This window comes from Plodia interpunctella, chromosome 3, assembly GCF_027563975.2.
Source record: "Plodia interpunctella isolate USDA-ARS_2022_Savannah chromosome 3, ilPloInte3.2, whole genome shotgun sequence".
In the NCBI taxonomy this organism is placed as follows: Eukaryota; Metazoa; Arthropoda; class Insecta; order Lepidoptera; family Pyralidae; genus Plodia; species Plodia interpunctella.
In genome coordinates, this window is record NC_071296.1 from 12,004,413 (window position 1) to 12,017,886 (window position 13,474).

Sequence of the window (13,474 nt, forward strand, 5' to 3'; positions counted from 1 at the left end):
GTGTTTATTGAGAAATCGTGTTTTGGAAGGAAAGTATAAATGAAACAAATGAGTCGTTCGGTTGCGTCAAATGATGTTTATTGTCTAGAATCAGGCGGGCGGGGCGCGGGTGCCGGGGCGGGTGCCAGCTGCGTCACCAGCACGTGCGAATGGCGCGCCAGCAAACGGGGCGCAGGGACCGCGGGACGGGGCGCCGCGCCCGGGCCCGCCGTCCGGGGCGCCGCGACCGCCGTCGGCACCGGGCCCGCACGACGGAGCTGCAGGGCCCGCAATGCCGCTCCACTTGCCTCGCCACCGCTTGCACTGCTTACCTGTAAGCCGACGTTGCTTGACGTTCTTCAGATGAAAAGGAACATTTTTCTATCACGAATACTCATTTTTATCATTATCAAATATTTTCTATCAGTCATCTTAAAATCATAGTGGACTTAAATTCAGACAAGACAGTTATCGTGCTAGTTAACCAATACCTTAAACAGATGATACCGTTAAAAACGATCCTGGTCCAGTAAAAATCTAGTAGAGAAGTTCTTTCGCAATTACCAACAAGAAGTTGACTAACCTGTCCATGTTGTGGTCCAGCGTGTAAAATCTTGAGCTGATGTCTCGCGGCCAACGCCTGTTGCTGGCGGTATAGCAGCTGCGGTGTCGCGACGCTGGCCGCCACGCTCACCGCCACGCTGGCCGCGGGCGCCGCCGACACTGCCACCTTGGCTCGCCGCACCGCCTCGCTCTTGGCGGCTTGCGCGGCCGCGTGCGTGGCGTGAGTAGCCACCACGATGCGCTGCGGCGCCGCGGCGGCCGGCGGCGCGCTGGGGCCGGCCGGCGCGCCCGCCTTCAGCTTCTCCTTGGCGATGCGCTCGGCGCGGCGCGACGCCACCTCCATGGGCGAGGGCGGCGTGTCGTAGTCCACGCCGTGGTCAGCGAGAAGCGCCGCGTGCTTGGGGTTTGGATGTTGTGGGTCGTCGAGGCGTCGCTTAGGGGCGGCGCGGCGGCGCTCGGCCGCCTCGCGCATCGCCTCGAAGCGGGCCAGCGGCGGGCGCAGCGCGTCGTCGTCCTGGCGGCGGCGCGCGGCGGCGGCGCGGCGGTGCTTGCGGCGCGCGCGCTCCGGGTCGGCCAGCGCGTCGTGCCGGTCCCGGCACGCGCGCGCCGAGCGGTAAGCGCGCGCCGCATCGCCCAGTGCGTCGCTCACCCAGTCCCAGTTGGGCGCGAGCGCGGCGGGCGGTTCGGGCGGCAGCCGCTGCAGCCGTAGCGCGCGGCGCAACGCGGCGTCCTCGCAGCCGCCCCAGTCGGGCGCGGCGGGCGCCGCGTGGTGCGCGTGCGGCGCGGCGGGCAGACGCGCGCGCGCACGAGGTCGCGCTCCGCCGCGCTCGAACAGCGAGGGCGGCGCGAGCGGCGCGCGTGGCGCGGGGCGGGCGCGGCGGGGCTCGCGCGCGGCGCGGGGGTCGCGGGGGTCGCGGGGGCGGGCGGCCGGCAGCAGGCAGTCGGGGGCGGCGCCCCGCCGGTACAGCGCGCGCGCCCAGCTGTCGCAGTACACGTCGCCGTCGCCGGAGGGCGGGGTGGGCGGACTCCACATCTGAGAGAGAATTGTGGATGAGAAGGAGCTCGGACGGGCGGAGAGGAAGCGGTCGCTGTGGAGGGTACTCACCGGCATCGTCTCGGGACCGCCGTTCATGGTGATCCATACCTGAAAATAAATCGCAATCGAATAAAAAACAATTCTAGTGAAACCTATGAAAGGTTTCTCTTGTTTATTGTAAAATATAAAATTTACCTCTTCAATGACGTCTAAAGACCTAAAATTCTTCACTTTTGAAAACATAACTTTTTTCTAAATGAACTTTAATTGTTGTATCATATTTGAACCTTAATTATTGACGAGTGACTAGACGTCCCGGGTTCGATCCCCAATCAGGTCAAGATGGAAAAATGATCGTTTTCAGATTGACCTTGATGAATATACTCTTTGTTTTTATAGTATAGTATTTTCATTTTTATTGACAGTTATTATCGAAAACTTTTTTCTAAATGAACTTTAATTGTTGTATCATATTTGAACCTTAATTATTGACGAGTGACTAGACGTCCCGGGTTCGATCCCCAATCAGGTCAAGATGGAAAAATGATCGTTTTCAGATTGACCTTGATGAATATACTCTTTGTTTTTATAGTATAGTATTTTCATTTTTATTGACAGTTATTATCGAAAACGCAACCATAGCGCAAACCAAAAACGCGTGGCGCCATCTTCTAGCATCAAAAGGCAGGCATAATCATGCCATAATGTAAAAGGATGAAGTTTAATTCAATATTTGAAACGCTTTGCACAGATTACTAATTAGTTTACCTACGTAAATATCGAAATATTTCGATATTTATATAAAAACCCATTTTCCTAATACTTTTTTACTGAATTCACTGCAGACACCCCCACAATGCTATGATGTCTAATCTAAATAAAATAAAATCATACTGTCCAATTTCATGTGGTTCATTGAATACACCTACCTACTAAATTTCACCTAAAAATGCCGAAAAATAAAACCAAAAAATTCCTCCGAATAAAATAACTGAGACATGTCATTTGGCTCCGGAACCATAGAAATGGACCAAAAAAGCTCCCGGCAACAACCGGATTTATAATCTGCATGCTTTTCTGAGTTCAAAACAATATAAAGTATGTGTTTCTCGCATTTTGAATACTCAATTCCCTTCAGTCTTATACCCTAATAATAGTGTCGCAATTTTTTGTAAATGCAAAAATCCATAAGGATCCGGGGAAATTCAAATTCCTGCTGGGAGAATGTTTGCCCACTTGCTGAATCTCCTTCCTAATCGGCATGGAGTACATTTTTTTACACAAATTGTCATGAATTTGTGATTAATGTTCCAAAAAATTATTCGAACATGCCTTATTTGGTGTGTGTTCCCCTATAAAGTCAAAATGGAAGAGAGAATCTGGAAGACGAGAAAATATTTTGTATTTGTTCCGAGTGTATATCAACCATAAACAATACGAAATTTACGTTATTGGTAACGTTTTATGTATTCTTTCGTTGTAGGTTATATATAAATAGATATACCCCGCTGATCCCAATGTGATTAGGGCTAATTATTTTGATTTATTTTTACGAATCCCTTCATCTACAGGTTTACATGTTTATAAAGTGGGCTTAGTGACTTATGACCACAATTTTCGATGATGGCCGAAGGGGCATAAAATTACTATGAACAAATAAAAACAGTATTTGGTTTAAACACTCGCTGCGTACATACTTAAATATTCGTATTCGTCCTTATTAGTTATAGGGTAGATAGGGGTAAGGGACGCTACACATCTAAACGGGTCGGCATCTAGACGGAAAATGTGTCGTAATGAACTTGAATAGATTTTTCAAATAAACCATGGAATAGATATGGCAAAATATCATCTAGTCGCCGGTTCCGACCCGATAGAGGCGCAGCGCCGCGGTCGCCCGCCCTCGACCGTAAATGCTTGCGGCGTTACATCCCTGACGTTCGGAGCACGCGACGCGTCAAGCATTTACGGGCGAGAACCGAGCGGCACCGAAACGTCAGGAATATAAAACGCAAGAATATAGTCGCAATCATTTATTATCGTCTCGGGGTCGCGCGTCCCCCTTCGTCAGCCACGAGTCCAGCGTCCCGTTGCGCAGCGCGCGGCGCGGGCTGGCGCTCGCCTCCGCCTCGGCGTCCAGCCGCCACAGGTCTATCTGCACCGCGCCGCGCGACCGCGTGCGCGGGGCGGGGGCGGCGGCGGGGGCGGGGGCTGCGGGCGGGGAGGGGGGCGGCGAGGGCGGGGCGCGCGCGCGGCGCCGGCGGGGGCGCACCTGGCTGGCGGCGGGCGGGCGCGGGTAGGTGAGGGCGGGCGCGGGCGCTGGGGCGGGGGCGGGCGGACTCTCCTCCCGCAGCAGCCGCCGCGCGTCCTCCCACTCTCTGAGCTGCCGCCGCATCTCCCCGAGCGCCGCACGCTCCGCTTCCGTCGCCGCCTCACTACTCTCCACCATGCGCATCGCATATTTTTCAATCGGAGTCAGCTGTAAAAAGAGACACGAGATCAACTACAATTACATCTTAAGACTAAATCATTATTGCGTAATCAAAAAAATAAAAGTAATTCCATAGCGAAATAATGAAATGACAACGTAATATATATTCCATAAGTGGAGTAGTACCTGGTTCATGAGGCGGTCGGCCTCGGGGTCGGCGCGGTCGGGCTCGTCGTCGGGCAGCGGCAGCGTCTCGTCGAACTCCGCCAGCTCCGTCTGCTGCTCAGCGCGCGCCGCCCGCGCCGCCGCCGCGTCCGCCTCGTCCTCGGCGGCCGCCAGCGCGCTCTCCAGCTCGCCCTCGCCCGAGCCCGAGCTCGGCGCACCGGCCTCCGCGCTCGCCGGGCTCTCCGCGCCGAACAGCTCCTTGATGTTGCTCTGCGGAGTATACCATGGTCAAAGGTTCACTCTATACTTTCATTCGAACAAAAATAAATTTCATCGACAGAAACATAAGAAGACAAAGGCTCACCGCGCGCAGATAGGAGGTGGTGAAGTTGCCGTGCTCGATGGCGAGGTGGCCGAGCGCGCGCTTCTGCTCGGCCTTGCGCAGGATGTTCTCCTCCACGGTGGCGGCCGTCACCAGCCGGTACACGTGCACGTCGCGCGTCTGCCCGATGCGGTGACAGCGGTCCTGCGCCTGCGCGTCCATAGTGGGGTTCCAGTCCGAGTCGTAGAACACGACGCAGTCGGCGCCCGTGAGGTTGAGCCCCACGCCGCCCGAGCGCGTGGACAGGATGAAGGCGAACACGCGCGGGTCGGCGTTGAAGCGCTCCACCAGCGCCTGCCGCTGCTCCACGCGCGTGGCGCCGTCCAGCCGCAGGTACGCGTGCCCGTGCAGCGACAGGAACGCCTCCAGCACGTCCAGCACGCGCGTCATCTGCGTGAAGATCAGCACGCGGTGCTTGCCCGCCTGAGAAGCGACCCTTTATTATAGCTTATTCGATGCACACGCACGACTGCTCAGAGATGAAATTAACTGGTTTCAACTTTAAACCGAACATAAATCTACTCCTAGAATTTAATGTAAAAAAGTAATTATCAAATTTTTAGCTCAAAGTATTTCAGTTTAACAACCTATTAGTTCCGTAACGAACACTACCCACCCATGTACCAAATTTCATATCAATCGGTTCAGTAGATAATGTGTGAAGAGGTAACAAACAAAAGAATAAATAAAAATAATATAAATACTGGAATCAATATAATGAAGCTGATTGGATGAATAAAGTTATGATCAACCATCATTTTCATGGCCTAGTACATAGTTGATCGTTGATTTGACACGCCCACTCGCACTCGCGACATACACATGTTGTGAACCAGGTGTTTTATTAAAACATTATGAATATAATACCCTTCATGCAAAATAAATCAAAACAAACGGAACCACCTACCTAATGTTTCACATTGCCTCGCCATTAAGAACATTGCCGTGTGGTTGTTGGGCAATTATTTGAGAGATTTGTTATAATAAGAAGTACCTACGTTTATTATGTTTTGAGGTTTGCTTTACGATTCTATTTGTGGTATCGTATGTTTTTGTATGTAGTTAACATGTGTCATGTTTGGTACGTCACCTTGAGCGTACGCAGCAGCGAGTCAAGCGTCTGCAGCTTGCCGCAGTCGTACTGCAGCAGCGAGGGGTGCGGGAACGCAACCGCCTGCCGCGACGCGGGCGCGTGCAGCAGCGCCAGCAGCGCCCGCGCGCGCGGCGCCGCGCCCGCCTCCAGCCGCGCCGCCGCCCGCCGCCACGCGCGCGGGCCCGCGCCCGCGCCCGCCACCAGCACCGGCGCCGGCGCCCGCGCCACCGCACAACACACACTGAACCTTTACAAACGAAATTGAATTTGAAAAACGGCAATGTACCGTAAATTTAATAATCAAAATATAAAGCTCGCTAATACTTGTACCTGTCTATGAGGGCACGCACGGTTTCGTTCAGTGTGCCCTCGCAGAGGGGCGCGAGCGGAGCCCAGGGCGCAGGCGGAGCGGGCACGGCCAACGCGGCGCGCAGATCGGCGCCGTATAGCGGCAGGCGCCAGCAGCGCCGCTCGTTGACCGCCGCCAGCCGCCGCAGCGACACACGCCGGCGCAGCTCTAGCCGCGCCAGCGCCGGGCCTGCTGCAACGCAAACGTCACCAACGTTCTACAATTTATTCATGTAAAAAAAAAAGTGTATCGGCCGGTTTCGGCTAGGATAATAACCTCTGTTATTTTTACACGTCTATATTTCTTGGCTACTCACCGGGTGCGGGTGTAGACGGTGGCGGCGGCAGGTGCGGGGCCGGGTGTGCGGAGAGGGGGCGCGGCGGCGGTGCGGGCGCGGCGTTGGCGGCGGGGTTGGCGCGCGCCACCAGCCGCAGGTGCAGGCGCAGCGCGGCGGGCGGCGGCCGCGGCCGCGCGCGCGCCGCGCCCAGCTCCTCCAGCAGCCGGCGCGGCGGCGCCAGATGGCGCGCGCGGTGCGCCGCCAGCGCATCTGCGCCGTTCGCCTCCAGCGTGGCCAGGTCGCCGCCCAGACGCGCTGCTAGAGCCGCGCGCCGCGCTACGTCCGCCGCAAGTACGACCGCGGGCGCGGCCACGCGCAGCGCCGCCAGCGCCAGCGGCGAACACACGGGCCGCGGCTCGAACAAGTCCGGATGGTTGCACACCTTGCGCAGCTGCATGAGCACGTTGATGACGCTGAGCAGGTTGCCGGATGCGAGGCTCTCCTTGGTTCGCGCGCGCGCCATGAAGTCGTCATAAAGACAGCGCTGCCGCTTGGCGAGGCGACACAGCAGCACGTGCTCGTACTTGCGCGGCATCTGGCGCTCCACGTCCGCCTTGAGCCGCCGCAGCAGGAAGGGCCGCAGCACCTCGTGCAGTCGTCGCACGAGCGCGTCGTTGCGGTCGTGCTCGGCGCCGAGTTCGCCGAACCACTCGCGGAATTCCGAATGCGATGCGAACACGTCTGGCATCAGGAAGTGCATCAACGACCATAGCTCCAGTAGGCTGTTCTGCAGCGGTGTGCCCGTCAGCAACAACCGCCGCTCCGTCTGGAAGTTCAGCAGCATCTGCCACCGTTGAGATTTAAAGTTTTTAATGTTCTGCGCCTCGTCCAGTATGAGATATTTCCACCTTTTTCGTCGGAAACTTTGATGGTCCTGCACTACGAGTTTGTATGATGTTATGCACACGTGAAAAGAGTTCGCTTTTGTCCAACCGACACGCTTCAGCTTCCTTTCCTTTATAGTGCCGTAATACGTTAGGATCTTGAAGGCCGGACACCACTTCTTAAACTCCATCTCCCAGTTGAGCACGACGGATGTAGGTGCGACCACGAGATGTGGCCCCCAGCAGCCGCGTTCGGCGAGGTGGGCCAGTAAAGCAATTGTCTGGATAGTCTTGCCGAGCCCCATCTCGTCCGCCAAGATACCGTTGAGCGCACGCGCGTGCATGGTGGCCAGCCAATGAAGACCCACGTGCTGGTACTCGCGCAGCGGATGCTTCAGCAGCCGCGGAACCGGCGTGCCCACCGCCGTCTCAGACAGAGTGGTGCCAGTCGGCTGCAGCGACGCGGCCAGCTGAGCCCACGCCTGCACGCGTTCCTCGCCGCCCTCCGCCCCGCCGTCGGTCGCGGCGCCGCTCGGCTGCTCCATCAGCGCCTCTAGCGCTTCCGATGCACTCGACGACGACGCAGAGGTGGATGACGCTGCGTCATCCGAGTCGTCGTCCGAGTCGACGGGCGCAGCCGCTGCGCCCCCGTACTGGCGCACGAGCTCATCCACGGAGAGGTCGGCGTCGCGCTTGAGCGCGGCCAGCTCGTCGTCGGCGTCGCGCGGGCTCTCGGCGCGCTCCTGCTCGGCGATGGTGGACTCGTCGTCGGCGGAGTCGTCGTCGGCCGCGTAGTCGGAGGGCGGCGGCGAGTGGTAGGGCTGCGCGAGGTAGCCGGGCGGCAGCAGGTCGGCGAGCGCGAGTCGCGACTCGCGGCGCAGCGCGTCGATCTCGTCGCGGTGGTCGGGCGCGTCGCGCTCGGCGGCGGCGATGGTCTCCTCGTCGTCGCTAGACTCGCCCCGCGGCTGGAACTCGTCGTCGGAGCCGGCGCGCGCGGGCGCGTGAAGGTTGGCCGCCAGCTGCCGCGAGTAGCGCTCCGTGCGGTCCACGATGTAGCTCAGCTGCTCGTCCAGCGCCTCCTTGCGCGCCCGCTCCACGCGCTTCACACGCTTCCATTCCACTAGCTGTAAATAAAATTAAGAAAATAAGCAATAATTACACGGACTAGATACACCTGCTGAAAGGTGCTATTACGTCACGTAAAGGGCTATAATTTCTCATTGAACTTTGAACAGAACATGGGCGTCCTGCGTTTTTACGATTTATGGATATTAATTTAAGATTTGTTAAAATAAGCACTTTTCATATGGAATTTTTTTCGTTCCGTTTTTCAACCCATTTATCAATATATGTATTATATTATTTTATTTACACGATACTTACAAGATATGGCAAAACGAGACAGCATGTAGACATTAGCAATATGTTTGTATGTTTTGTGGTACCTGGGCAATCTAGCTACTTTTTCACACGCTATTTGCATACACTTCTTTACGGCTTTCTAGAGATTCCACTACTTTTTCTTTATAAACAGCTACATCAAGACTTATAAAAATAGCAATCGCCTTTCTTTTTGCTTCGTGAATAATTACCTTTTCCACATTAGACCAAAATGTCCTAATCTCTTTTGCCGCGAACGCTGCTATTTTACGTAACTGTAGCTCTTGCGCTTTTTCAGCTTTCTGTGCCGCCGTAGCCTTGTCTTGGAAATATTTTTGAATAGCTCTTGCACACTGCAACAATATTGGTCATTCATCATCCAAAAGCAATTAAGACTTACAAATATTTTACCACTTTAGAGGTGTCAATTTTTCAATGAATTTACTCAGAGAAAATTTGGTTCCAGGATGGATTACACTACAAAAGCAAAGTAGCAATAGTCCGGCAGGGGTCCCCTCATTTTAATAGACCGATATTATCATTCAAGGCAAATCCCCTAAAGTGGTCTATCTAGTTGATATAGCCCTGGATACAATTATTTTAGACTTAAGGGTCTGAGATCCAAGAGAAGATGGGCGACAAAGTGGGTAAAAGTTGTTACTATTGAATTATTTGTTTTTTTTTTTTTTAATTTTTTAAATGAATCCCTTATATCTAATCATAATATCACTTTAGATTAACATTTCGACTTTAAGGGGGTAATATAGGCTGACATCAAAATACTGTGTCTAAACTGGAGACTAATCCAGGGTGATATTTGATCCAACAGGTTACCTTTAGAGATCTTTTCAGAAGTAAATAGGATGGTTATTACCTTCTTGGCCGCCTGCTTCTTCCACTTGCGCTCGTACGCGAAGTCCTGCGCGAGCCAAGCCATCTCTTCGAGCAGGTAGTCCCAGTGAGTCTTCGCGCGTGGCGGCTCCAACACACGCGGCAGCCGCCGCTCTGCCCACAGACCCGCACGCGCCAGCTCCGCCACGCGCCGCGCCACCACTGCCTCCTGCTTCGCCTTCTCCAGCACCTCGTCTGCGGCGACGGCTGGTGCGGGCGGCGGGGGCGGAGTGGGCGTTGTCACCGGCGCCGGTCGCCGTGCCTCCAGGAAGGCTAGCAGCTGAGGCGCGGGCGGCCGCTTTCGCCACGCGGCATAGTCCATCATGTTTCCCCCTGCCTGCAGAAAGTACAACTCGCTCAGCTGCTCCGTGATCCTCTCGCGGAGACTCTTCTGCCGCAGAGCCTCACAGTCAAGGATGCGCGAGCGCAGCGCATGTACATCTTCGGGCGACATCTTGATCTTCTTACGTGGCGGTTCTTCTCGACGGTCGGGCGGCGCGCCATTGAGCGCAACCGTCGCCGCCGTCGCGCCTCCGCCTGACACCACGCGTTCGACCCCCTGTAATCATGCATTGGTTAAAAAATTAATAATACTAAAAAATAATAATATAACATTATAAAAAATACTTTAAATTATATTATTCTGTTGCCAAATCACAAATATTTCAGAATGTCTATGAATTCTGCACGGAGCTAGTTTTGCCAAAGGATTTACAAAATCCTTTGAGCAAAACAAGTGTAGATAGATCTAAAGAAAAATATTGCATAAATCAAATCAAATAATTTTTATAGTAAATATATAAATATAGTTATTTTCAAATTGGTCAGGACAATGTCTGATGGATTAATTAGCAAGAAACTTCAAACATTTGTAATAATTGAACTACCTGCATATTTTTGTTATATCCTTGTCATTTCATCATTTTACAAGTGAGGCCACATATTGTACTGTGATCGAACCGAAAATTCATTAAACCCAAGGAAATTAAATGATTATTCTACTATTTCTACAGCACCTATGCTATATATGGTTTGAGGAGAAGGGATTCCCTTAGAGATTTTTTTAAAGATATTAATATTTTAACTTTACCCTCTTAATACATATTTGTCAACATTATGCATGTCCGGAAAAATTTAAACTTATTTAAAAAAGTTGGTGATTACATTGATAGAGCCTTACGTAATAAAGATAAATTGTCTGTCCCCGGGCATCGGTTGGCCAAAGTTAGAACGTCTTTTGTTGGGAACTGTATCCGTTTTTATAACAAATTGCCTAAATGGATTCTTGATTTGCCGGACAAAAAATTTAGAAATTATATAAAAGAAGTACTTTGTAAAAAGGCATATTACAAGTCTGATGACTATGTGAAATGACTATGTGAACGACAATAATGTCTGGCCCAAGCATGGTGCAGTATCCTCATAAGATATGTAATTGATTTATGACATTATTACACACGTTTTGTACATTTAACTTTTTATTTATATATATATTTTGTGTGACAATTTTCAATAGTTTTATTGGAAATACATATTTTATTTATTTATTCAAATTTTGACATTTTTAATAATGATGTAAATTTGTCCTCCTAATTTTTAATATATATATAAGACCTATATTCGTTAATTGACGTCCTTGGAGAAAAGGCTGCAGTGAAGTTTGTTGCGCCGCTTCTTCTTCACTTGCGCTTTGGAAGCCGGCAGTAGACTTAGTTTAAGTAATTTTTTTGATGTCAATAAGTGATGTATATCATCCTAAATTGAATAAAGAATTTTGAATTTGAATTTGACCCAGTTTTCTACATATTTGAAAATTTATTTACATAAATGTATGTACAGACACGTTTTTTTACTGTTATGATATGTATTTAGGGTTACCAGACCATATTAAAGGATTTTTGATTACATGTCATGTCGAATAAACAGTGTCTAGTTAGTCTGGTTTTTTACATTTGAATCATAGTTCACAAACACACTTCATAAGTTTTCTTGTGATCATGAATGAGCAAGCACCAAGCTGGAATTTTATTTTGACCACTGACCTCCATATATACAAGTATGGGACCTATGATTAGCCAAGGCATAGGGACGAGATTTGATTTTCGCCATTTTAGTGTTGATCATAGAAGTGGGTGGAATGGAACTAATATTAGAGATGGGACAATGAGATAAAGATATTCCGATTTAGTTCTTTTGTCTTTAGTTTAAGTTCGTACCTTTAGTTCATAATATATATGGAGGTCAGTGATTTTGACAGACTAATATTCTGCATTTATAATTTTACTAGTGGCCCGCACTGCTTCATTTGGATAAAACCATAAGAAATCAAAAAAGCTTGGTTTTTACAATGTTTTTTGTTGTATTACTGACATGAAAACCTCAATAATGTCTGACCCTATATGTAATGATAATGTTTCTTTTCTGGGGGTCTCACAATATAACTAATTTACTACTAATAATAGTAAATATGTTTACACTGGGGAAGGGAACTCTTTCTCTGGTGTAGGTACATATTACTATGTATCCTTCGCATTCTTCATAAGAGGCTGTAAGTATTTATTTTAACAAAGAGATAATAGAGTCCTCTTTAAACACAAACAAAATCTTATTTGTTGACTGGGCTCCTGCGAGTTTGGCTAATAAAACTTACCATACTTTGATGAGTAGAACTGACACCGAGGAGTACAGCAGACTCATCACGACCGCTCATCGTGTGACATCGCGAGTAAGGTAGGTAGTTTAACTTACACACTATAATATTCACTACACTGTTCAGTACATACAACAAAATTATAGATAGGTACTTATTTACTTATTTTCATTCAGGAAGTATACCTACATACATTTTCGGTACATTTTATTGTCACAGAAATAAACTGTATAATGATTTGTCACTGATGTTACCCGATTTTATTCTCCGAGTAATAACGGATACGTTAACACCATCACCAACGTTTGTAAAAAAATTACAATAAACAGAAATTGGAAAATACAACCCGGCGGCCATAATGGAAAAACGATAAAGCTTAGCCTTCCAATGCATCACTAAAACGTATCACAATCACAATTCATAGAAATAATTAAATGTACACATACAATTAAAACTCATCACTGAAACGCGAATCAAATATTATTTTTAATTATCCCCAGTAGTTAGATAAGTATAACGAAATTAAAATCGATTCGAAATTTGCTTGTTTTGTTTTGTCCCAGACGGCCTTATTGCCAGATCCGATCCGTCCGATCACCCCACCCCAACCTCATCAGGAGATTTGGCAACACTCATTCCGGTCTCAAGCGCGGCCGCACCTGGCTGGCCGCATACATACGTAAAACGTATTCGTTTTCCGAAGTTACCCATTCCGAAGTTAAATAAAACAGCGTTACATGGTGTATGACGTAATTAGGATTTTTCATTCGGAAAAAGAAAGGAACGTGTGCGATAGTAGGTGTGAAAATTTTGTATGAAAGAAGAGCATTCAGATTTCCGAATCCCTGTGTAAGTTTCCGAATCCGGAAATAATTACGTCATACAACATGTAGCGCTGTGTTCATTTTCTTGTTCGTAGCTCGCCCACAAATATAAAAACATTGTGGGTTCGCCTACGTTTTGGCTCGGCCGCCGCACACGTACGGAATTTCCATTCGGTTTTAAGTTAGAATGTTGCCAACATACAACGTAGGTACATGTTGCCACAGATATTAATGTAATGTTCTATTGCATGATGCTAAGCTATACCCATGGATTAGGGAATGTTACGCAAAGCTAGGCGCAGATGGCGCTACTGGTACAACTTCGGTTAACAAACATTGCCAATGGAGGCAAAAAGCGCCAATTTTCAATATTGTTGAAAATTTACTACTAAAATACCTTCTTATTAATCGTGGTGCGAGTGTAAAAGAAAAGAAGGATTTAGTGGATTATTGAATAGGCTTCAGAACACAAAGTGTTACACATACAAGGCGAATTTGCTAAATGATTCAAGTCCATTGTAAAACACGATATCGTTATTATAATAGGAAGTATTACTGCACATTTATCC

At 49.6% G+C, this 13,474-nt stretch overlaps 1 protein-coding gene across 2 annotated transcripts; it reads right to left on the reverse strand.

Moving 5' to 3' along the window:
* Positions 1-6: 6 nt before the first annotated feature.
* Positions 7-12,686, reverse strand: dom (domino). 2 transcript variants are annotated; one of them, XM_053769112.2, is made up of 12 exons: positions 12,082-12,686; positions 9,415-9,990; positions 8,753-8,893; positions 6,316-8,284; positions 5,981-6,188; positions 5,648-5,897; positions 4,540-4,980; positions 4,197-4,445; positions 3,852-4,058; positions 1,649-1,687; positions 563-1,576; positions 7-311 (listed from the first exon to the last, which is right to left on the reverse strand). In XM_053769112.2, exons 1-12 carry the CDS (start codon positions 12,139-12,141, stop codon positions 78-80), a joined length of 5,388 nt encoding a protein of 1,795 aa, XP_053625087.1. In that variant the 5' UTR covers positions 12,142-12,686; the 3' UTR covers positions 7-77. The 2 variants fall into 2 exon arrangements, with proteins under 2 accessions (XP_053625087.1, XP_053625085.1); XM_053769110.2 differs by having other exon boundaries at positions 8-311; positions 5,981-6,191.
* Positions 12,687-13,474: the final 788 nt, after the last annotated feature.